The sequence below is a fragment of the Dermacentor variabilis genome, chromosome 7 (assembly GCF_050947875.1).
Source record: "Dermacentor variabilis isolate Ectoservices chromosome 7, ASM5094787v1, whole genome shotgun sequence".
Lineage (NCBI taxonomy): Eukaryota > Metazoa > Arthropoda > Arachnida > Ixodida > Ixodidae > Dermacentor > Dermacentor variabilis.
In genome coordinates, this window is record NC_134574.1 from 159,416,561 (window position 1) to 159,440,248 (window position 23,688).

General features: G+C 44.5%; 3 protein-coding genes across 3 annotated transcripts; 1 reads left to right on the forward strand and 2 right to left on the reverse strand.

Annotated features, from left to right (window-relative positions):
* Window positions 1-359: 359 nt before the first annotated feature.
* LOC142588289 (transcription initiation factor TFIID subunit 10-like) lies at window positions 360-1,335 on the reverse strand. Its single transcript, XM_075699869.1, has one exon. The coding sequence runs from the start codon at window positions 1,127-1,129 to the stop codon at window positions 704-706; it is 426 nt and encodes a 141-aa protein (XP_075555984.1). The 5' UTR covers window positions 1,130-1,335; the 3' UTR covers window positions 360-703.
* Window positions 1,336-1,406: 71 nt separating this feature from the next.
* Window positions 1,407-5,734, forward strand: LOC142588286 (galactosylgalactosylxylosylprotein 3-beta-glucuronosyltransferase I-like). The gene is made up of 6 exons (XM_075699865.1): window positions 1,407-1,667; window positions 1,747-1,826; window positions 1,926-2,087; window positions 2,436-2,720; window positions 3,447-3,568; window positions 3,801-5,734. The coding sequence occupies exons 1-6, from the start codon at window positions 1,586-1,588 to the stop codon at window positions 4,087-4,089; spliced, it is 1,020 nt and encodes a 339-aa protein (XP_075555980.1). The 5' UTR covers window positions 1,407-1,585; the 3' UTR covers window positions 4,090-5,734.
* Window positions 5,735-6,037: 303 nt separating this feature from the next.
* On the reverse strand, window positions 6,038-23,649 carry LOC142588285 (bifunctional lysine-specific demethylase and histidyl-hydroxylase NO66-like). The gene is made up of 12 exons (XM_075699864.1): window positions 23,332-23,649; window positions 23,037-23,147; window positions 22,712-22,887; window positions 21,141-21,461; window positions 19,487-19,594; window positions 19,338-19,372; window positions 18,376-18,470; window positions 17,882-17,965; window positions 15,016-15,120; window positions 8,961-9,102; window positions 7,435-7,549; window positions 6,038-6,653 (listed from the first exon to the last, which is right to left on the reverse strand). Exons 1-12 carry the CDS (start codon window positions 23,377-23,379, stop codon window positions 6,392-6,394), a joined length of 1,602 nt encoding a protein of 533 aa, XP_075555979.1. The 5' UTR covers window positions 23,380-23,649; the 3' UTR covers window positions 6,038-6,391.
* Between the last annotated feature and the right edge of the window lie 39 nt (window positions 23,650-23,688).

A 23,688-nucleotide genomic window follows, 5' to 3' on the forward strand; every position in this document is an offset into this window, starting at 1 on the left:
CTATTACAGCTTAGGTCATGGTGCATGTGCTGCTGTAATGAAGGGGGGAGAGAGAGAGAAGAGCTTGGCTACATTACACACCTCGTACATGATTCATTCCAGCAGCGGCAACACAGCGTGTCTTTTTTGCTTCAATACTTATCGCATTAAAATGTCAACAGCCATCCTGAGATTCTTTCTGCTGGAATATTTTTTTCATATGGAAGACTATGGCGGCACATGAATTGAGTGTTATAGACACTTCCGATTCAGCCAAAGCTAGAGAAACCAGTTCAGTAGTGGCAGTGTCCACAGCTATTTACTCGTTTTGTGCAGTTGTAAATTTCTACTATGCAGGAAAACATCAATCAAAGCACATGTCCAATTTCGGCATTTATTTTGTACAGAAAATACATCCCTTAATGCACTCCAAATCAGAGTGGACTGTCATTACCGATCCTAATTTTTTTTTTCTTCCGAGACATGTACCTTCAGAGATGCACAACACGCCACGATTTTTGAACCGCAAAGAAATGAATTCGAGCGCGGCAACACAACTTCAACACATATATACATCGTAGCCCGCACTGTATTTGGCCGCTGGGCTTGACGATTAGGAACACTCGATGCAGCCGTCAAATCGCGAAGGTCTTTACATTTGAAACTAGCAGGACACCGCGACACCGTTAGCGAGCGGCCCTTCATTGGACCAGGACGCGCGGCGTCAGACGAAGTAGTGCGGCTTCTTGACGTTGATGCCGTACTCCTGCAGCGCGGGAGTCAGGTCTTCCATGGTGAGTGTGTAGCGCTTGTCCTTGGTGGCCTTCTTGCTCTGTCCGGCACCGCGCATTTTGCAATGCTGCAGCGCGTCGTTTGTGATATCCGAGAGAAACTTCTGCGCTGCAAGGGAAACGAGTCTGACGACGCGCGGGTCGCTGGCCTCCAGTCCGGCGGTGTTCAGGTAGTGCGCCGTGACAGCGTCCGGCAGGGTCGGACTGTAATCTTCGAGCTGCAGCAGGAGTTCCGACAGCGACTGGCCCGAAGGCCCCGACCTGCTCTCGGTCGTTCCTACTCCGCTCGCGGGGCTCGAGGCGCCGCTTTCGTGTTTAACGGTGGCCGTCAAGCCAGTTTGCTGCGAACTTTCCGCCATGGCGACGCCCGTGCTGCTCTGGCCCTTGTGAAAACGTCCGCGCGCTCAAGAGAGCGCCTACGCAAATAATCCGATACTGCTCTGCTCAGTTCACCACGGTAGCTTTATAATAACGAAAAGAATACCTCGCACCGATGCAATGTTGGCCACGACAACGAACACGAGATATACACAAGAAACGTAACCTGCCCGATGGCGTGCCTGGATAAGCTAGGCTCGACTTGGTGGAGGTTGGCTTTTAAGCAGCCAACACATTGGTCACAGCTAGCCGCTAGTCAAGCACATCGGCGTTGTCTGATGGGCCGCTCTACTGGTATTCTGCTGTCGAAGTGATGTTTGCGCTTACTTTAAAAACGGGCTAATGACAACTTGCGTAAACTTTGTTCAGCAGCGGCTCAAGCTCCTTGTGACTCTGACCAGCGATTTCTGTCTGGAGCACACATGTGATCGCTGCCAATGGTCGCCCAAATCTGTGGTCGCAACAGGTTCCTGACAGTAGCCGTCTGCTTTTTCGTCGCCTGGCTCGTTGTGCAGTTGAGTGAGTTCCTTCATTAAGTCACGATGTACAGAAACAAAGTGAGTTCTGAATCTCTGTACACTTTTCTTCTGTTTCTCAGTCACGACACAGCAATGCCTCACTCAAAGCCGAACCAACGTAGTCTCAGGAAGCTGGACGCACTCCTGCCTACGGAAAATTGTAAAAAAGCCATCGTTTCTTCTTCTTTTTTTTTTTTTTCAGCTTTGTTCTCTTGTGTGCTGTGACTGGTCCGCACAAGGCACTTTCTTTATCATGCAGGTCGACAGCTTAGTGTCGTCAGGCGTTCATTCAGACTGCATAGCGGCGGTCGAGAAACTTGCCGACGGCCACCGGCAGCGGGTCATTTATGCAATAACGCCCACGTACACACGTCCTGTTCAAGAAGCCGAACTGACGCGGCTTTCTTATACATTCCGTCTGGTAAGTCGCTGAACAAGTTAATCTCGGCTTTATGCGTCGGCGCAAGGAAAGCAAATCGAACGCCAGTTTTTGTTGAGCTGGTACTCGCTAATTCTGTTTTGCTCCAAGTGACAACGCCTAGTGGCACGTAAAATGAAATACGTACTACTCTAAACTGAATGGCAGCACTTAACGTACTCGGTGCACATGGATTTTTTTTCCACTGTGACCAAGAATGTGCGTGAAGGCCATGTAGGAAAATCAAGCAACGTAAAGATCAAATCCTAGTGGACTCAGTAATTGCATATCAAATGCTTTAGACTCAGGCTGAAGAACTCCACTTCTGTTTCTCAATCGTGTCTTCCTCAGGTCCCGTACTTGCACTGGATCGTTGTCGAAGACTCAACTGTCCGAACAGCTTTGGTGTCAGACTTATTAGCTCGTTGTGGTGTGGCCTTCACCCATCTGTATGCTGCTACACCAGCTGAACGCAAGCTGAAGCCTGAAGATCCCAGCTGGCTTCTTCCAAAGGGTGTCCTCCAGAGAAATGAAGGCCTACGCTGGCTTCGAACCAATGCAGAGCATCTGGATCCCAATGGCATAGTCTACTTCGCTGATGATGACAACACTTATGATCTGCGTCTGTTTGACGAGGTAGACATACAATTTTTGGCAGATCACATTTGCAGATAATTTGCACTCTAAGGTTTCCTAATGCATGGAATGCATGGAATTCAGCAATTATGTCCCTAAAATTTTACTCGTCATGCTAGCAAGTCAGTGTTTGATGGTGGCAGGATACTTTGGCAGGCAAAAATGAGCTTGCACTTAGTCTTACAATTTTTCAATGAAATAGAGCGGTGCAAGTGTGGAACTTGACCTCACACCAAGCAGGTGTGAGGTCAAGGCATTTTACGCTTCTTTGACATCTTTGTCAAATTTCCATACCCTAATCCCTCTCATCCTTGTAAAGATAGTGCACCTCTAGACACATGCACAAATGCCAACAGAGATGCACGAGCCCTGTTCTACAGCAAGAATGGCAAACCAATCGGCCCAACAATATCTCCTCTGCAATCCCTCTTGTTCACCTTGAATTGCTAGTTTCTGTTTGGTGGCAGAGACTTGCAAGTAACACACAATTCTTTGTGATTTATTCTGTGCACTTTACCTGATGCTTATTATTAGTTCCCACTATGTAGCCTCCAAAGCGGCTAACAATATTTTTGCATGCATGTAGTCACATCCTGCAAGTTTTAGAAGTGATACATGCTGCTTTGAGAGCACTTCTGGCCCCAATTCTATATATATAGGTTAAGCATAAAATTTTCATTACTTTATACAATATAATGTATACGAATTGATACATATGTTTTGCAGATGCGAAAGACTGTCAAAGTGTCTGTTTGGCCTGTGGGTTTGGTCGGAGGCTTGATGGTTGAGCGGCCGATTGTTAGAGACAGTCATGTTGTCGGCTGGAACGCTGTCTGGAAACCATACAGGTGAGAACAGCCACACTTCTCTCCACGAAGAAAAGAAACAAATGTTTCATGTCTATATGGCCTGATTACTTACTCGTTATGAGCCTTTACATAAGATAACACCACAGGATTGCCATCATAGACTAGCTTTATCAACAGCAGCTCTAGCTCCTGCGCTGCATTATGAAAGCACAAAACAAGTTATGCCTGACATTCCACGCTTACAGTGCCCCTGCTTCTTTTTTTTTCCCAGGCGTTATCCCCTGGACATGGCAGGTTTCGCTGTGTCGCTGCGGCTACTTCTTGACAACCCTGATGCCCAGTTCCGGCTTCGGCTTCCCCGTGGTCAGCAGGAATCTTTCCTGCTGAAGCAGCTTCTGTCTGGGCCAGAGGAGTTGGAGCCTCGTGCTGGAAACTGCACTCAAGTTCTTGTGTGGCACACTCGCACCGAGAAGCCCAAGCTAGATCAGGGACGCCCCAGCAAGGCTGGAAACATGAAACAACCAAAGCAGGCTGCTGCAAAGCCACGCCTCCAGGCATAGGTGCCTTGTGAAGCGACTGATGTTTGTGTGTGTTCAGACAGTGCAGCACGGGACACTTGGTTGCCATGCCAACAAGCGCCTGTGCTCAACATATGCTTGGACTGCAGTTACGCTAGATTATTTAGGCAATAGATGCTTCAGCTTTCGTGCGAAGAGCCGTAACATTGCTCCACTGTTGCTATGAGCACCTGGATCGGGAATCTAGGCCAATCACTTTTGGGGCTACGGTCACTTTCATGATTTTTCGCATGGCTTAGCATCAGACACTAGTGTGTACAAGGAATATCATTCTTTGCACTGTGTCAAGACAGCATACTCGGAACTGTGCGAGATACACTGTTGCCCGTAGATGCTGAAGTGCTGGTGCTGAGTAATGTGACCGTATCCGCAAAAGTAATTGACCGAGAATACAGCCCTTGTTTGTGCGATGGTGTTACTGCTGCCCATTTAGTCAGCATATACAATGACGCAAGCAATGCTGATGAAGTGTTTGTCCAAGGGCAAGTTTAGTTTCTTTTTTGTTGTTGCATCTCATTTAGCTGGTTTAAATAATGATTACTAGTCCAACTAAGCTTTTTTCTTTTTTTAATCTCCAAAGGTCACAGATTGGGAATATGGCTTTGCTTTAGATAGTTTATCTACACCTGCCCACAAGTTTTCAGAATGTGAAAGCTTCAGAGGAGCTCAGTGACTTCAAAGCCTGAACACCTAGAGCCAGAAGTTTGGATGTGCACTGGCTTACTCTAAATTATAGCTCATGAGAGTTTCGAACACACACACACTGTTCTGGAGTCGTACCACTTGTGACACTTCCCATGGCTATATTTCGATAGGGGCAAAATGTGAAAAACACCTGTTTACTGTGCATTGGGGGCACGTTGAGGAACCCCAGATGGTCCAGTTATTCCGGAGCCCCCCACTACAGTGCGCCTCATAATCAGATCTGGTTTTGGCACGTAGAACCCCAGATTTAATTATACGTGCCTACTGCCCAAGTTCACAAAGGCCCGCCAATTGTCAAAACACCTGGGACCAAAAGTATCTGCAAACTACTGTGCTACTTGATTGAGTACAAGAAAGAGGCCCTAAAAGTCCACTGTAAACAATATGAAATCATCTTTCCACTTAATTTTCTTTAAAGCTGGGCTTGCCATTTCAAGGAACTTTTGCTGGTGGTAACAGACAGTGCCCACGAAGCACTCTGGCAGACTTTCGCTTTATCACTAGTCATGTGCCAGTCAACTAAACCCTGAGGATTGGCCTCCAGGTATGCTCCGAGTTACAAGCAGAGTTTTTAAACTAGTGTGATTGAAGAACTGTGGTGTAAGCTGTCATAACCAGCTCCTATGGGTGTCAATGCAATTATTGGCCCAAGTGCTTCCATCTCAATATGACTGCTTATAAAAATACCATGAGAATGTTGGCATCACTATTGAGAAATGGTGACGCTTGTTCACTTTTGCAGGACTCTCAAGGTGCTGGTAGTATCTGGCCAGCATGATCATTGCTAAACATTGTACACACTGTTTCAATGCGTGTGAAAGGTGTGGACGGCTTGTGCTTGTTGCTTAGTAGAGTCAAGGAACCAGCCATCGGTGTTGTGCCAAAAGTTTCATGTGCTTAAAATATATCAGCTGAAGCCTTGTGTTCGTTGTTTTTCTCCAATGTTTTCTTGTATGACATATTGAACAAGAGCAAAGGCATTATCTTACATGTGGCTACACAAAGCTTGCAGCCAGTGGGAAGGAAGATCAACGCACTCAAAAAAAGATGTATCCCATTTACATTAAATTCGCGTTTCTCTCTGGCACATATATGTGCCAGCAATGCATTCTAAATTAATTGTAATTTCAGCTAGCAAAGATGCTTTTTGCTCCAATTTATGTCACTCAGCACTATTATACCGACAGCTAGATATAGACTTCGCATTTACGGTATACATTAACAGTGATGTATTGATTGGCTTTATTATCGCGAAAATTACACCATTGGTTCAAGCAACAGCAAGACAATTCTGAGATGACTAAATTCCACACTTTCAATAGATGGCTCTGTCACTTCATAAAACCAACATTCGAGTGTGGACAGTATAAAGACAGTATAACATGTTTACTGTCACAGCAGGCTATTTATACAGCCACAATGTCTCTGCAGTAAACGAGGCCACAACCAGAGTCACAATCCACGATGGCAAAAGGCCACATGCATGCAGGCACTGGTTGCCAAAGGGTGGAGCACCAGCTTCCTTGGGCTGTGAACGCAACTTTACACACAAAGCCATTACGATCAACTTCACGCAAACCTAGTCGTCCGCTATTTCAAGTGGCTGCTTGGTTATGAGCAGTCCTTTGTCATAGAGCAGGCTTGCCAGTTCAAGCCTGTCAAGTGGGTTATCCAGAGGGAGGTCGTCCACCTTGAGATACCCAGGGTAAGCATGCAAAAGTGCCTCCACGGCGGGTGCTTGATCCTCTTCCAAGAGAATCCACTGTGGATCACGCCCCTTGTATCGCCGGCTGTTGTCGAAAGAGTGGTACAGGCGCACATCCTGCTCTTCTACAACCAGCCTGGAGGTATCAGCATGTCATCATCAGTCAAATTAAGGACTACTAATTGCAACTCTTTTCGCTTGTGGTTAGTGATTAAAATCGCACAGTACGTGCTGGCAAAGTAACTGCAGCAAAGTTGTCAGACTGGTCACTGCACTGCCTTTAAAATTTAACAGCATTTGCATATCACAGTAACAGATGATGAAGGTGTCCTATAGTGTGTTTAACAATACCTGGTAAGGTAGACACTATCTGCACAACTTCTATCAAAAGTGAAGCCACTGTGTACATGACTACAGCTACACCAGAGATGTCTAGTTGGCCTCCTGTCCACCGGCACTGTACGAAAACTCTGGAGGCGGAGGTGAGCTCTCGTCATCATCACCACCCCATACTCTGTCTGGCAGACAGCCAAAGACGCAACGCATCACAGACAGGAGTCGGCCAAACTCAATTCGTTTGATAAGAGCTGTACACTTAGTCATTCTGCATCATAGGCCGTTTTGTCGTCTCAACTTGGCAATTTGCTTGCCTTCTCTATGTGCTAGAGTGAAGCATTGGCGAACAAAGCTAAACGCATGGTCCAATATAGCTGGACATTTACATCGGTAGCAGCTTAAGAATCATGATGTCTACGTTCTGCATAGCCTTCAATATCTGCTTTTTGAATGCAATGCCAAAAATATGCACGATGTGCGAACGCTTGGATCATGATATAATAAAGAGCCCTCGGAAAGTACAGCACACGTGAGCTGCCTCATAATTTCATTATAACTGCCTCGTAATTCAAAAGACCTACCTGACTGCATTCCTGCGAGCGAGCCGCACTTGGACGTCCGGATCCAGCTCCTGTACATTCACAACTTGGCCACAGCGCCAGTGTTCACCAGTGTGAACACTACGCCTACGTTCCTCTGCACAGTTCATCAAAAAAAAAAAATCCTCAGTAATTGCTTACACTTCAAAATTTTAATAGCAATCATCACTCTGTGGTTCACAAACTGGTCTTTGGTCTGTCATCAAAAAACCATTCATTAAAACAAAAAGAATCCTCATTAAACTTAAATTATTGAGACTTAACATCTTAAAGCAACTGGCAGGTTATGAAGGATGCCATAGTGGGAGCCTTCAAATTAATTCAGCCACTTGGAGGTTGTTTAATGAACATCCAATGTACTTTACGTGAGCGTTTTCACATTAGGGCCTCATCAGAATGCAATCGCAGTAGCAGGGAATTGAGCCCGCAACCTCTTCTTCAGCAGCAAAGTAATATCCGCACCATCATGGCAAGCCAAATGTCAAAAGGTTTAACACACGGGTAAATGTTAGAAAATTTTGTGCAATAGAAGCAGCTGCTGCACGTGCTTTCTTGAAAGTCAACTCTGACTGGAATGCAGAAGTGTTGCCAGCTATAAGGAACATTGATATTTGCATTGCTGGAATTGGACTTGTTTTACAGTCCCAGAAAATAAAAGAGCCTCTGTCCTTGCAGCAGGTGGGTTTTGTCATTTGCTTGTTCTAGAAATCGGTGCTTTCGTTCATTGCACGATTTAAAAAAACACATTTTAAAAGCCTTGTATGGCATTGCATGACAACGTCGCAGGTGACTGTTTGCCAGTCAAACTGCATATATTTACTGTGGTGACTGTAGTGCAGTGTACGTCTTGGCCACAGTGAAAGATACAGAGACCATGCTATAGCAGATGTGCCTGGCACAGATGGAGAAGGGCACGTGCCTATTCACTATCCAATCTTCGATCTTCTGCTCTTGCAATTGCTTCCTATTGAAGGGTTCAGACTCGTTGGCACACATCCGCACAATTACCCTCTAGACGGGCTGCAAGAGCTCTCTAGCCATTTCCAAGCAAGCTCTGGTTCCTTTCACTTTTAGTTTTCCCTCAAGCAGACAGCTCTTACTGAAAATACTTTTGCTAAAATGTACTAAAAATGTACTAAAAAGTAGGCATTTTAAAATGAGACACAATGTTGAAAAGTGTCATTTCATATTTGCTTTCACTTATGCTTTATGCTGTTCAGAATTTCCAAGTAAGGCTATGGCCACAGCAAACTTTGAAAGCCTGGAATCAAGCATTATCAGGTGTTTGTTTGCAAATAATCATGCACAACCTAGCCAAAAATACGACTTGCCCTGATGAAGTGAAGCCCTTTTATTGAAACATTTGTGCTTGGTGACATCGTCTATTCGACCAATGTTGATCATTTTAGGTCACCACGTTCCATGGCCATCTGTCCTGTCTAAGTTGTTAAAAAGTAGCTTTAGAGGCCTGGCTGTGCAAGAAGCTGCAGCAGGAATTGGATGCTCACCCTGTGAAAGGAGCGGCGGCAGTGCTTCGTGCAGGTGAGCTTTGCCACATTGGTCAACAGCTGCGTCAACAGGACAATAGTTTACCAACTTCTCCACCAGGTGTCGCACTTTTCCCAAGAAGGCTTCACGTGCATCACTCGCCTGCACAAGTTAAAGAAAATGTACATTACTGTAACTCCCATCCGTGCCCAGACAGCTTCAAGAGCTTCGCATAGGGCAGACACTGCAAGAGAACTAGCATCACTGGCTTGCGACGTCACGCTAGTCAACCGCAACTCTGATCCTCTCTTCAACTGTTACTTTCTCTATACTTCCCTGAAGCCGCAGCTACCACAACTAACCACTAGCTGTGATACAAAATTGCTGTGCCAACTGTGGCTGGATACACCGTTCAGAAAGGCTAAACAATTTTTTCGCATCTGAATGGACAGCACACATCCATGAAACAGTTGCAGGTGTGTGGAGGTACTTGAACAGTTTCTCTACATATGTCCCTGCTACAACAACCAGTACGTACTCTGTACCATGTTAGATCAGTAGGACATAGGAACACTCTTGGTGACAACGGCACCTGAACTGTGGCCATGTTTGTCACAAGCTCGTAAACCAACATGTGCACTGCCGCAGTTTCTAAAGTTGAAAGACTTCATTGACCAGATGCTGAATATAAACGCGTTCGATAACCTGGACTCAAGAACATTCCTGGTGACAAAGGTGGCTACAAGCAACATGTGCATTGTTGCAGTTCCTAAATTCGAACGATTTCATTCACCAACGGCTTAAGATAATTCGATTAGGTAACGTGAAATCAAAAACATTTGTGGTGACAAAGGTGGCTACAGGCTACATGGCTACATGCATGACGAGCTCAAAAGTGACATGCACATTGCTGCAGTTGTTAAAGTAGACAGCGTTAAGCGACCAGTTGAAATTTTGATGTGCAAGTGCAGAACAGAGCAAAAACACAACCAGTATTCTCGCTCCTTTCTTGTTTATTTTGTGTCACATACAAGACAGCATCAATAGATGCTGTCATGTATGTCATAGCTCCATTTGCTGGAGAAAGCATGTCTACACTGAAGTGTGTTACCACCGTTTCATTGTGCTGTAAGTAACTTCACAAAACAAATTCATTCAGCCTTATGGGTACTGTTTAAAAGACCTGTTTCATTCAACATTCTTTTCATTCAAGCAAGGCTGGGGCCACTTATTGGCACATGCATAGGCAAGTATGAGGCAGAGTTTAAATAGACTGTACAACTGTCACATGCCCGAAATAAGCCGGTTCACTGATGTGCGCCAATGCACCCCACCTTTGTCTTTGAGTGCTAGAAAGATTTTGTCACTGCAACAAAACATTATGAATAAATATTCTTGTCATATGATCTAGCAAGACAAAGATGGTCATTATTTCCCCCGCCCCCACTTGTAACAATCAGAATATTGTTACTGTCTCGCCTATCAAGCCAAATTAATTGCATATGTCTAGCTCAGTAAATACATTTGCCACCCCCCCCCCATTCCCCCACCCCAAGTTGCCTGCCAGTTCTTAACCGTCATTTGCACTTCCATATTTACACTCCCTGTGTTTTTTATTACTTGTTTTAGTAAGTATACCATAATCAGAGCAGTTCAACAAACACTTTCAGTGATGAAAGAAACATGAAAATTGCAGTTGAAATACTATTCAAAAAGAATACAAAGCATTCAACACCACCTTGTCACAAGTACTGCAGCTTTACAAGCTTTGCTAATCTCCGAGTGCTAAGGAGGCAGCCATTTTGTGTACTCGGAAATTGGCAGTTGTATTCTCTCTTTCCAGGCACTGGGAGCTAAGTAAGAATTTTAATCTGCCTTGAGTTTACCAGTGTGCTACCAGTCTGTTGCTTGTAATTTGGCAATCTTCAGCTATGATACTCTAAGCTACACCTTCTATTAACTGCACTATGCATGGCAACAACTGAACAGCTGTAATGCAGCACACGCAGTTAATTCTACAAACACTGCAAGAAAGACAAATGTGCATTGGTCCTACGCAATGTGCAGTACACTTGCTGTGACAGGTCTAGGTTTGATGGCCTAAATATATACCCTTTCACTTACACCTATGTTTACTTCCATTTTGCACAGGAAGACTGGTCAATGAGGTGAAAAGCATATGGCTTGAAATATAAAATTAAAATGTTTTTTGGCTTTACACCCCAAAACTTGGCTATGAGAGGTACCGTAATGGTAGCCTCTGAATTTGTTTCGACTACGTGGGGTTCTTGGCACCCTTAACATGCACCAAAAGTTCATCAGCCTATCAGAATATGGCTGCTGTGGTTGGGAATCGAATTCGTAACCTTGTTCTGAGCAGCAGAACAACACAGTCCGTAGTCACAAACATATTGCTGACCAACAAAGGAAGCAGGTAACACTTGCACTAGCAACATGCTATGCAAGCAAACAGATAAATCCACCACAATTCTTCTTTTCTTGGTTCACGTGTTTTGCATTTGGCACAATGTGGGGCACACACAAGAGTGGTTAACAGACACCTGTTGCAGCAACATTATTTTTAAGAGCCATAACTGTTACTGCAAAGAAACAAAATGTTGTAAAAAAAATTATGGTATTTAACGTAACAAAACTGCAGAATGGGTAATGAGGGATGCTGTAGTGGAGCACTCGGGATGAATTTTGACCATGTGGGATTCCGTAACGCGCAGCCAGAACATGGTACGGGAGGGTTTTTGCATTCGGCTTTCATCGGAATGTGGCTCCCTCAATCGGGGATCGAACTTGCAACCTCGGGCTCACCAGCGAGGGCTTTGACATGCTGTCCTGCTATCAACGACACATGCAAGACCCACGCATGGAGGATTATAAGGCCTACAGAGGCAAAGTGCATTTGGCTCCAAAAGCGATGAAGCCAAGTGGATGCTTCACTCAGTCAGGTCTATCGCTTCCACTGCTCTCACGACTGCGCACACATTAGCGTTCTTGCTGAACAGCTGTATGCATACCATAAGGAATGTCAAGCTAAATTTATGCAATCCCCCCTTTTTTTTTTTCTTGCACACTGACGAACACTGACAGTTTTCGTTCAGTCTCATCTTATGCGCCACTGAATTGCGTTATTGCTGCCACACTCTACATCATGGCAGCGTTCCTAGACGTCTTCAGTGCAATGCTAAACTTTACTATTCGCCACGAGATTGAGCTGCAGGTGGCAGTACCATTGCTGCGTTAGTGCAGACAGGTGATTCTCTCTCTCTCTCTCTTCTTTTTTTTTACTACTCAGTGATATACACACCACCTCATTCGTGTTGCATGGTATTACAAAGATGGCAGAGTGGTGAATACATCGCAACCAATCGCTAAAGCGCAGCATTCACATATCGCTGCACTCATTAGATTTTTTTTTAAAACAGCAAGGAAAAATGCTCTCTTTGGTTTAATAGAAACACAAAGCGATAATAAAATTGCTATGATTGTGGCGAACAGAGAGCGCAACGATAGCACATTGTATGCTTGACATGGGCAGTCACTGATTTCACTGCAGCACAAGGACAGCGAAATGTTAAATGCTTCTGTACATCATAAAAAGATGCAGACAGCATTTATGGTGGTGCTATGATCACAGAAGAAATTGGCTTTAATATGTAAGCTGCGTGCACCCATGTAAACACGTAAGGCATAGCAGACGATGCACGGTGCAATCCACACTCTGTCCTTCAGCCGGTGCCTGCCAGCTAGTGACTCTGCTTGATCTTGCAGTCAATAGCTTTCAATGCTTCACCTTTACGCAAAACAGAAATTTTTCTTTAGACATTTCAATTAAGAAGAACAGTTAACTTCCTTGGCTTCACTTCCTGTTTTCATATGGTTATAACTAACAAACAATGGAACCCCTCGGTCCGTCTTCTCATTAATTTCACTCCAATTGTACAGCAATCCACGTTTTTCACGGCACGACAGCACATGTGCCCTGCCCTAGCGGATTAGTCGCAAAACATTTTGGAAGGGACGCGCGCGCGGCCACGCGGCCAGATATCGGGAAAAGCTACCTCGAAAAAAAAATAAAGCGTGTGGACGCTCACTGCAGCGAACACTTGTGCCATGTACCACGTTGAAACTCTGCTGGTAGCTCGATGTCGGTGTGATGCCGGGAACGCGCGTAAGACCAAAGGGCCAGGGCTTCGTAGTTGCCGCCTTGCATTGGCGGCTGTAAAATTTATCGATAAACCCCTGCGTTACACTTGGGCGACACTTCAAAAACATGTTGCTGACGCAGTCTTCTTGCAGCGTCGGCCCACTGTTGCTGGTGGTGGCAGTGCATGCCTGGCTTTATGTACTCGTTTAAGGCGTGGTAACACTGCGTCGATACGAGACCGACAAGACGCTGACGCCGACGATTGGCCGGCAATTCAGCATAGTGTCACTGAGACCAATTGATCATAATAGGCCGACAATGATGCAACTGATGGATGCGAGTTGTCATATAGCGCGAGGGGCTTTCTTGTCGACGGCACCAACAAAATCAGCATGCCAACCATGATAGCTAGACCGAACACTACGCGATCAGCCATCAAACCGACAACGCGACAGCTGCAGTTCATTCACTTATAAATATAATTATTCGTGCTGAAAATACGTCGACATGCCTTCGAAGCTGAAATGCACGAGCTTCAGTCCTCTCAAGCCGTGCACGTGAAGTTTGAGTCAACGTTGATCCTGTTTAGCGAGAGTTGGGCTAGGCTTGACCCTGTCGAGTTCGTGCACCCGCTACCGATGGAGCTGAACTTAAAAAGTAAGCAGTCAGGACGAAGGAAACTGCTCTTATAGTTAAGTTGTGGCCCTACAGCGATTTGATAACTACTACAGCAATTCGATAACTACGTACACAATAAGCGGCAAGCGACGGCACAGCGCTGTGCCAGCATCTTGTACTTTGGTCACCGTTTCCGAACGCCGCCAGTCGCATTGCATTCCCATAGATGGTGGGCGTGTGTGTGTTGTTATGCTGACGCATTTTTTAGTTCCAGAGAAGAACTGTTAACCTCTACGTCAAACAGGAAAGAAGAGAATAATCATTTGGTACAGCAGCATAAGCTCGCTCAGTTTCCAACGGTGTCAGCGATGGCATCCACGTTTTCGCAAGAGAACTACACGGCCTATAAGTTGGGGCTTATGCCGAGCACAGTTGTCTCTAATAATCCTTTATAGCACACGCAAACTGTAAATATGATGAAGTTAAACAAGAGCGAGAATCAGTAAGTAGTAACAGCCCGCAATATATATGTGTCTGGATCACAGTTGCAGTTGTTTAAGTGACTCAGCCGCTCATATTGACTTGTCTGAGGGAGGAACAACGCGGCTCATATGCGCAGATATCTACGTTTTGCTATGTTTTGAGATTATTTCACATCAGCGATGCACCGTTTCTGCAATATCCGAAGCTAACAGCGATCTGAAGCTGTAGATGTAAACAAATGCACCGCTTAGGCAAATCCCACGTGGAAGGCTGCACTCGAAGGCTTCTTGAATGTGCGAAATGTTTAGGGAATGTGTAAAGGGAATGCAAAAAGCGATGTGCAATCACAGACATCAGCGACAACGAACTCTAAGGCAGCTGCGTCAGCAGATGAAACTCGGCGCGCCTTTACTGGCCGCGCTGTTACTACAACAGCGCATTCTGGCCTATTCACCTACTGTAGTCGAAGGGTGAACAACATGCTGCCCTGGAGAAACCGTTAATAATTAATTGCGATCCACGAGATGCATAACCAATGCGCACTCTACATGGGCGCAGGTACACAAATCAACCAGCAAAATCCCCGACACACTTCCAAAACGTTTCCAGCGGCATGCGTCAGAGGGCAGCACAGGAACATGAAAGAGGTGGATTTTATCAGCTCCCGATTCTCAACCTGCAATACAGTAATTTTCATGGAAATAGCGGCAAATTGCTTGCTTGAAAACATAGTAGATCTCATGCTGCAAGGCTCTGTTTCAAGTCACACACACACCATTTAACAACAAGCAAGCAGACAGACAAAGATTACAGACCACATCTGCATTGGCCACGCCCATGTAGTTGAGGTAACCTCTTGGTAGAGATTTCCTGTACTCTACATCTTCCTCCATGGCCAGTTGCACTGCTTGGGGAATCATCTGAAAGAGAAATGTTGAAAAAATTATGAAAAACAACAGAATGCCAACCAGAGGCGCCTGAGATAGATTACTGAAACAATTAAGCTCAATGCTTCAAGCCTTTTGATATAGTGAAAAAGGGGGCTGGAAACTTATAACCCCTCAATGATCACACACTGCTATGGTCACTGTTGTTTTTTTTTTCCTCAAATGCAGTATAAAGGAGGCTATATTATAAGCGCATGCATGGTAACTGCAAGCCAGTGCCAGGCACAGCATTGCTTGAGTGAAAAAGGCAGACAGAAAAATTTTCAAGATATGTGAGAACTTGTACCAAACTAATTAAACTAACCGCACAAAAGTAAAGCATTTGAACACAAGAGAAGAGAAAGGACAAAATACGGCACTGCATCAATAGAACACAGGAAATCATTGAAACATCCGAGATGATACATTGCGACGCCAAATGCTTCACCAATTGCTCTATCTGAGAAAAAGCTTTTAAACTAGGAATGCAGAATGTCCATAAATATCATAGCAGGCATATCGTATTGGCTTTGCCAACTTCCTTTTTGGTGCCTTTTGTGTATATTTTGTTCATATTGCTTTCCTTTTCTTTTTCTTTTTGTCTCTTAGGCATTTAATTTTGTTAAATTTTTTGTAGCTACCCGTGAGATGTATAAAAGCATCCGTCTCAAAAAGAATGACCTAGTTAGAAGTCAGCACTGTGTTTCATCTGCGTATATTCACTGGTGTACAAGTTTTACTTTCGTACTGTTAGTTTAATTATGACCAACCAACTACTAACCCAGGTTGGCACCCTGTTTTACCAAACTGCACACATTACGACACCAAATCATCTCTTCTTGCATTTTTTCCATCTCTCCATGGCTTGTTTCCTGCCACTAAAATGACAGGGATGATGGCCATATATTCACATACCTCCACAAAGTATCTAATGTCTTCTAATCGGCTATATAGGTTGTCCGATTAATGTTTTTTCAAGTAAGCTGGCTTCCAGCAAGTACTGACCCTTGAAAACTATTTTGCACAGACACTAAAATTTTGAAGGGAATAGCACAAAAGAATAGACAGGCAAAGCAGACACATACACACGCAGCACTCTCCGTGTATCTGCCTCGCTTGCCTTGTCTTTTGTGCTATTTCTTGCAAAGATGTTGCCTTACCAACTAGCTTGAATTTAGACCTTAGTACACTGTAAATCATGTGTTCTGCGTGAAAGGCATAAGCAGTAATCACCTTTTGCAAATACATAAGTAAAGACGTACTGTTCACCAAACGTGGTAGTTTTCCAGGAGATGCTATGGCATACAGCTGGTTCAGACCTATCCATATTCATCACCAAGAACAGTGAAGCCAGCGATACAGCAAAACCTCGACATAACGAAAATGGATATAATGAATTATTGTGTACAACGAAGTAAATTAAAAATTTGGTTGGCCACACTTTATTTCAATAGGCTGACCTACGGCTATAACGAAATAAAAACTACAAGACCCAACGCAATATCAGATACAGCGAAGGAAATATTTGCTCCCTTGTACTGTGTCGTTCAAAACATGGTTCTTGGGAGGCAGGCAATTTTGGGAGTGACATGGCTGCTTCCGCGTGAATCAGAACTGAAAATGTTGGCATCTATGAGCAACAGCATTCCTGGCATTTACAAAATGCGTAGCGTGCTTGGCACTGCGCGAGAAGCACTATCGCCCAAAGGTTCTAACCCGCCGCGGTTGCGCCGCGGCTATGGTGTTGAGCTTCTAAGCACGAAGTCACGGGATTAAATCCCAGCCACGGCGGCCACATTCCGATGGGGGCGATATGCAAAAACACCCATGTACTTAGATTTAGGTGAACGTGAAAGAACCCCAGGTGGTCAACTTTTCGGAGTCCCCCCACTACGGCATGCCTCATAATCAGAACGTGGTTTTGGCATGTAAAACCCCCTAATTTCATTTTTTTTTTTACTCTTCCGGTGCCGAGCCACCAAAATATCACAAAAGTGATCTTATCGCCGAAAGGAACTGACCAAGAAAATGGCCCCTTGGTACCGTAAGCTAGAATATACGTGCAGTTTGCCAACCGATGCATGCCGCATCTTCACACGCAGAGTGGTGTGCATGGCAGAGTGTTGTTGCCCACTATTGAACAGGTCTAGCAAACGGTAGCTCCAAACACGGCCTGTCTGGACGTGCTTTTTTTTTTTTCAAATAATATAACATTTCCAGGTGAGCTAGCGTTCCACGTCATGCCTCACAGTCTTATTCGCATGCAACTGATTAGTTGGTGGGCGGGAGTGATTTTTTTCTGGGCTCCTGACGTGGCTGACACGCAGCCGTATAACTGTTGTTGCTGGGATAGACCACATGGCACCAAGTGGCTGACCTCAGCAATAAAGGCAGCACAGCACCACGGGAATGCCGTCACCTGTTGACATCAACGAGTCTGTTGCTATGCACGCGAAAAGTTTTGGACACAATTTTATCTCGGAAAGTGAACAACCGAGAATCCTACTCTTCCTTGGGTGGCTTACAAGGCAGACGAACAGCATCACACTTGGGTTTCTCTCACGCGGACGCAATGTCGAATTTTTGTTTTAATCCTTATTAATATGTATGTACTTTTATAACTAATTATCAAATATAACCAAGTAGATTTAGTGGAATCTGCGACTTCGTTATATGTTACAACGAGGTGAGACTGTATTAGGCAACAACAAGTGGGGAGTTATTTGCTGCAAAGAAACTCTGCGTTGGAACATACCCGTTCAAAAAGGTCACCCCACGTGTTCCGTTGGCACGTAGAGAGTGTTAGGTGCAAAGAATGGACATCATCAGGGGTGTAGGCCTGCAAAGACAACAATCGAAGACACAATGCAATTCTGCAACATTATGCACTTTTTAAGTGCAGACAAAAACTACAAGACATTCTGGCACTAGTAAACAATGTTGCTCAAACATAGGTTACAACAGATAGTTGGCCGAGAATTGTAGGGCTTCTCCCTCCTACATTTTGTCCCAATGACAAAAATACTATCTTGTGGTTTGCATGATTCACTCTGAAAGAGAAAGTATTCTTCTCGCTAGCAGAACTTTTTCACTATTTCGGTCGCTACAAGTATACTGCACCAAGCACACACACAAAGTTACCAAATTGACAAATCAGCACAACAAGCATGTTTCATGTGTATAAGAATGAACCCATGTTGCATACAGTATTTTCATAGTGTGACACCAGAGCTTGACAAGTCCCTGTACCTGGTGTATGATTCCACGAGGAAAATAGAGCAAATCCCCTGGCTCCAAGACAGCCTCTAAGATTGGCTCCCCAACTTCTTCAGGAGAGAAATTTTCTGAAATGAAATTAAGCCCAAAACAAGAAAGTTAAATAGTGAACAGTTAGTGAAACAGCATTAGTACATGATTACTTTCGACAGTCGAAACCAAGCTATGTTAATAGCATGAAGCCATGATTACACAGCGGAAGCTGTTATTAATCCTATGAAGCAATAAACAAATAAGGTGAAAGGCGCATCAACAATGTCGCATGAGCTGAAGTCATACTCTCTGACAACATCACCACTGACGATTTGTTTTTGGCCAACTTACTGGTGACTGCATAAAGAGGTGTGCTTGGTAATGAGAAGCATGTCTGTTTGCATGAAGATGTGTGCATTACGCTGCCAGAAGAAATGACAAGGGCATTGATGATCTGTACAAGTTTGGTGCGAGTTCTCCTAAAATGTTGTGAAAACTTATTTGAGTGAGATGATGAAAATAGTCGTAGTTTCTGCACAGACTTAGTACAAGATACAAATGAGCGTAGCATATTTCTTTGCTAACTAAAGGCATGCATAAGCCTTTGTTTGTATTTTTTTTTTCATTTGATAATTTGATATTTGGACTACAGTCAAACCTCGTTATAGCAAAGCTGCATCGGACACGAAAGCACCTTTGTTATATGCGCCATTCGTTATAGGCGTATATTCGTTACATGCCAATGTCGGCAAGAAAGATTTAGGAATTACTTTGTTATATCCAACAATTTGTTATGTTTGTGTTTGTTATATAGATGTTCAACTATATTCATACATTTCCTCTCGTCCCATAAAACCAAACTAACTTCTGAAAGGGCCACTTAACAGGGCTCCAATCCATCAACGCTTTCTTTCCACTGTCATGCACAAAAAAAGTCTGTAGCAAAACGAGTCTGCACTTGCCACTTGAGAATCGTGGGAGCTCTTCAGAAGGGTCCCTGTTAAATAAACAAATAGCCATCACTGATGAATAAAATCACTGGATTAGTGACGAACCTAGTGAGCAAGAGGAAACAGCACAATAATGCTGGTAGGACAAGTAGGGGACAAACCTTGGAGCATAAAGGCGCCAACACTTTCGGCCTTCCAGCTGAACAACGAAGGCCTCAATGTCATCGTAGTGGGGAGCAAATCCTTGGGATCCAGCTGGAGTCAGGTACCTAGGGAACAAGTAATGGCAGGGGAGCAAGAAAAACCAGTAGCTACAGCATAAGACAGTCTGGAGTTACGGTATTCATCAACCAGACATCAAGTGCGTTCAAGAGCTAAGGTTCGCAAGCATAAAAAAATAGCTTGTAAATACTTTTACAGCAAAGCTACTAAGAGGAGTTTCTCAGCCGTTTCCATGCAGATGCAAAGGCCAGCGTGCAGATACGTGCTCGGTATCAAAAGTCAATAAAGAAACGGCCATATTCACGAATGTTTGCTTTGAGACATAATTCAATCAATCAATCAGAATTTACTATTAGAAGTTGGGTCACATCACAAGTATTTAGTATGCAGAACGAGGTCCCAATTATCAATGATTATGAAAACAAAAGTTGCATTGTGCATACCATGTTCAAACAGACATTGGCACGGCTTTTTGTAGCCAGTAACTAGTAATTTTTGTTTCTCCCATCGTGTTTCATTGGCTCCCCGTTGGTGGTCAGCCAAGAGTTTGTACAGATGTGGCCGTGAAAGCAAAAGGCATGGTGCCGCAACGCACCCTCAATGGGAGTCGTCACAAGAAGAGCCAGCAAAAAAGGCTCTAGGACTTTCAAAGGTTGTGAGAACAGTCTTATACAGACATCTCTGCTGTCTTTGATTAATCAGTTGCTCAGATCAGCATATGTCTGCAAAGGCTTAGATTTTGATAAAACTTGTAAGTTTCAATAGAGAGATGTTTTCCGGGAGTGTATAAATTTTTTTTATTAATGAGAATGCTTGCCGGTCACCACCTCAGAATATATTCATTTTCTGAAATGCATGGAGGTAACAAAAAAACAAAGAGCACAGAGAATGCCAAGTCAAATCTCCCAACAATAATATCTGCAAAAATGGTCAAGGTAGGCAACACCCTTTGCTAACAATGGACATAGAAAATGAGCCAATGAATTTGAAAGATACCGCTTGATGAGCCCACCTACAATACCTCTGGAGCAAGAACAGCTGCATAACATTCTTCAAAACCAGCATTACACTACCGGAAACATCCGCTCCCCTACACTACAACTTCATGTCTGACAAAATTATAGTGCAAGTGCTTGATGTTCTGATATTCAGCACCACACTGTAGTAACACATTAACTCACGTCACACTGTTTGCACAGCATGTCGTCAACACTCATTATCACACGAGAGTAAGATGGAAAAACATGCTTGTCTGAAGTGCGCCCTTTCACAAGTTTAACTTGTCACATCCATTTCTGCTGCTTTAGCCAACCTACATGTGTACAAAAGTGATACCCCTAAAAATGGTTGAACTAAAACCTTTCGCCACCAAACATCTGCCAATCTCTGAATAAAGGGGAAAAAAAAAGATAGTCATAAAAACAGCCAATGACATTAACATTTATGAACACTGCACCTGCTGTGGCTCTTGAACAAAATGACTGACTGCTCTGCCACTCTGAATGTTTTATCTGACCACTTCTTATAAGGTGTGTAGCACTTAAGAGAGCAGTGCACACATTGCAGAAGGCCGCAGAGGGAGTGGCCACTTACATGTTCGCACCCACAAAGCTGCCAAAGAACTCTTGCAGTACAGAGCAGAGGCGCCAGACGGCACGGCTGTACGTCTGTGGATTGAGCAGGCGTACCGAGCAGCCCTTCTGGAAGGCATCCCAGACAACTGCAGCATGGGCACGTCCATCTGGGTTGTGCGTCTCTCGCTTGCCTCCCTCATAAGTGGTCAGGTCTATGTTTTCTGTGAAGAAGAGGCTCCGTTCACGAAGGATCCGGTCCAGCTGATTGCAGCTCATGAGGCCCTGGTAGAAGTCCGACTGGTGGCGCCGAACCAGCATGGGCTTTTTCTCCCACAGCTCCCTGCGAATGCAGCAGACTCGTTTACAGTCAAGGGCAAATTAAATACAAACAAGTTAGAGATAATTTAAATGTGCCCTTTCATTTCCGCTTTCGCCAATACGTGTAATATCTGCACGATTCCAGCTTTTATGCCTAGTGTGGGGCCTACACCAGCTTTGGCGACTAGAAAAGCATTGGTGCAAGATTGTGCTCCCAAGTTATCACTTGCAAAAGGTATTCTACTTTGGAATTTCTTGTTCATGCTACTTCTGTCCATGATTGCTACTCGCTTGCACACATAAAAGCACTGATCCCAGCTACACTAGAAGTATGCGCTAAATTAAGCTGTGCTGATAACTTTCACAACTTCGGACCCAAAGTTTTCTTGATGGAAAAAAAAAAAAAATTCCTGATCTGACCCTGAATTCTCGCGCGCAAACTAAGGCAATGCTGTCACTGCAATGCGCTCCGCATTTTGAAGCTCTTTTACAAATTAGGGTAGCTTTTGTGAGAGGACACCACAAAAATATTAAAAACAATTACCTTTTTCTTTTGAAGGCAGTAGAATTTGTTAGGATCTAAATCACCTAGCCGGAGACGGTGTTTCTTAGAATTCGTGGTGCCACACGAAGCGGGAACAAAAATGTTAACACATTGCCCCAGCCTGCTTCACCTTCACAATGCCCTCCACCGTACTAGCCTACTGCACCTCAGCAAGCTCGTTCACTTGCTATTTCGAATTTCCAGCCAACCAACAAAGGTTCACTTTACAGTTCGCTTTCATGCCCTTTGAAGAGCTCATCTGCTACAAGCAAGTCAACTGATGCGTATTTTATGCTGTTTGCTCCCCACTTTGCCTTTTGAATGTATTTGCAAAAGATAATAATAAATATTTAGAACAGAACGCTGAGAAAGCTAGTGGGACTTCATGGTACAGAAAGGCAGGCATACAAGACACTGACCACAAGAACGCGAGGATGACACAAATACCGACTGTCAATTGAAAATATCCACAGTGCTGCAACAGAAGGAAGACACAAAACCTATCTGTGCATGCTCAAAGGAAGGCAGTACCAACTTGGCACGCGCAGATAGGTTTTGTGTCTCCAGTCTTTTACGCTACTACGTGACCTGTCAATTGACAATTGGCATTTATTTTGTTCTCCTCAGGTTCATACGTCTGCCTAGCCATAACAAAAACTGAATAGTTGGGTCCTTTTACGCCGATAGTTGCCTGCACTGTGCCGCGAATTTATCGCTCCAGTACCCACCTGAAGAAGCGCTCTCTTTCAACCGGCTGAATGAGCCAGTCGAAACAACGTGCGGCAGCAAGTTCACTGCCTCCCGACACGATCGACTTCGCTGCTTCCGAGCCATCGCTAGACGTGGAGCCGTTCAAGCCGTCATAAACAGCGCATTGTTCTTCTTTTCTGACCTTGCCGTTTTTCTGTAAAACCGAAGCAAAGGAAATCACTGCTTTTCGCACTGCGCGCCCAGTGAACCACCTTACGGGACAAGAGAGACCACTACGCGCTCGTGGCCAAGGAGGTGGGAAGCAACAGCTCCGTTAACCTTTAGTGTGACATGTAAAAGTACCTGGGGCGTATCTGAGCACCTCTTGCGGCGTTGACGTTTATCTGCGAGTTTCCCTGGAGAACGGGCATCGGGACTTTTGGCAGATTTCTTGTTTGTTTTCGTTCTCGCTTCCTGCGGTAGATTGCGCAATAAACGCAGAACGTATTAATCCACGCGCCGCAAATGGGTGGTTCAACATGAAAAATGTAATGTCATATCACTAGCAATATGAAACAAATAAAACAAATAGCAGACCGAGTTCATAGTAAAAAGGATTTAGCAACAATGCGCCATGACATCTATAAGTTTGTCTCACCTTCCGCTTTTTGTACACTGTAATCGCAGATTCTACTTTTCTATTCATTTCGCGTGCGCGCAAACGAACCACGCTTTAAACACGTGCGCTAAACTGGCAGCCACAGCTGGCCACAGGGCGACGTTTGTCAAGCGGAATCGACGTCTCTTCAATTGGCAAGTATCGCAGTCACACACGTTAGCAGTCAGTGAGCTTTAGGACGCATTCCGCAACTGTTTATATAATGGCTAGGCAAGCGTCGTTCTGTAACAACACACGAACAAGTGTGACAGCGCAGTGCAGCCGGCTACACCACAGTGCATGTTGTCAGCTACGATTTGGATCGACTTGTCTTTGTGTAAGCGGTGTAGGTGATCA

Coding starts and splice junctions, on each gene's coding strand:
- LOC142588289 (XM_075699869.1), bottom strand. CDS start 1,129: ATGGCGGAAAGTTCGCAGCAAACTGGCTTGACGGCCACCGTTAAACAC.
- LOC142588286 (XM_075699865.1), top strand. CDS start 1,586: ATGGTCGCCCAAATCTGTGGTCGCAACAGGTTCCTGACAGTAGCCGTC. Junction 1,668..1,746: donor CTGGCTCGTTGTGCAGTTGA/GTGAGTTCCTTC, acceptor TCTGTTTCTCAG/TCACGACACAGCAATGCCTC. Junction 2,088..2,435: donor TTTCTTATACATTCCGTCTG/GTAAGTCGCTGA, acceptor TGTCTTCCTCAG/GTCCCGTACTTGCACTGGAT.
- LOC142588285 (XM_075699864.1), bottom strand. CDS start 23,379: ATGAATAGAAAAGTAGAATCTGCGATTACAGTGTACAAAAAGCGGAAG. Junction 18,471..19,337: donor GCTCCCACGATTCTCAAGTG/GCAAGTGCAGAC, acceptor ATTTCATTTCAG/AAAATTTCTCTCCTGAAGAA. Junction 15,121..17,881: donor GGGGTGACCTTTTTGAACGG/GTATGTTCCAAC, acceptor TTTCTCTTTCAG/ATGATTCCCCAAGCAGTGCA.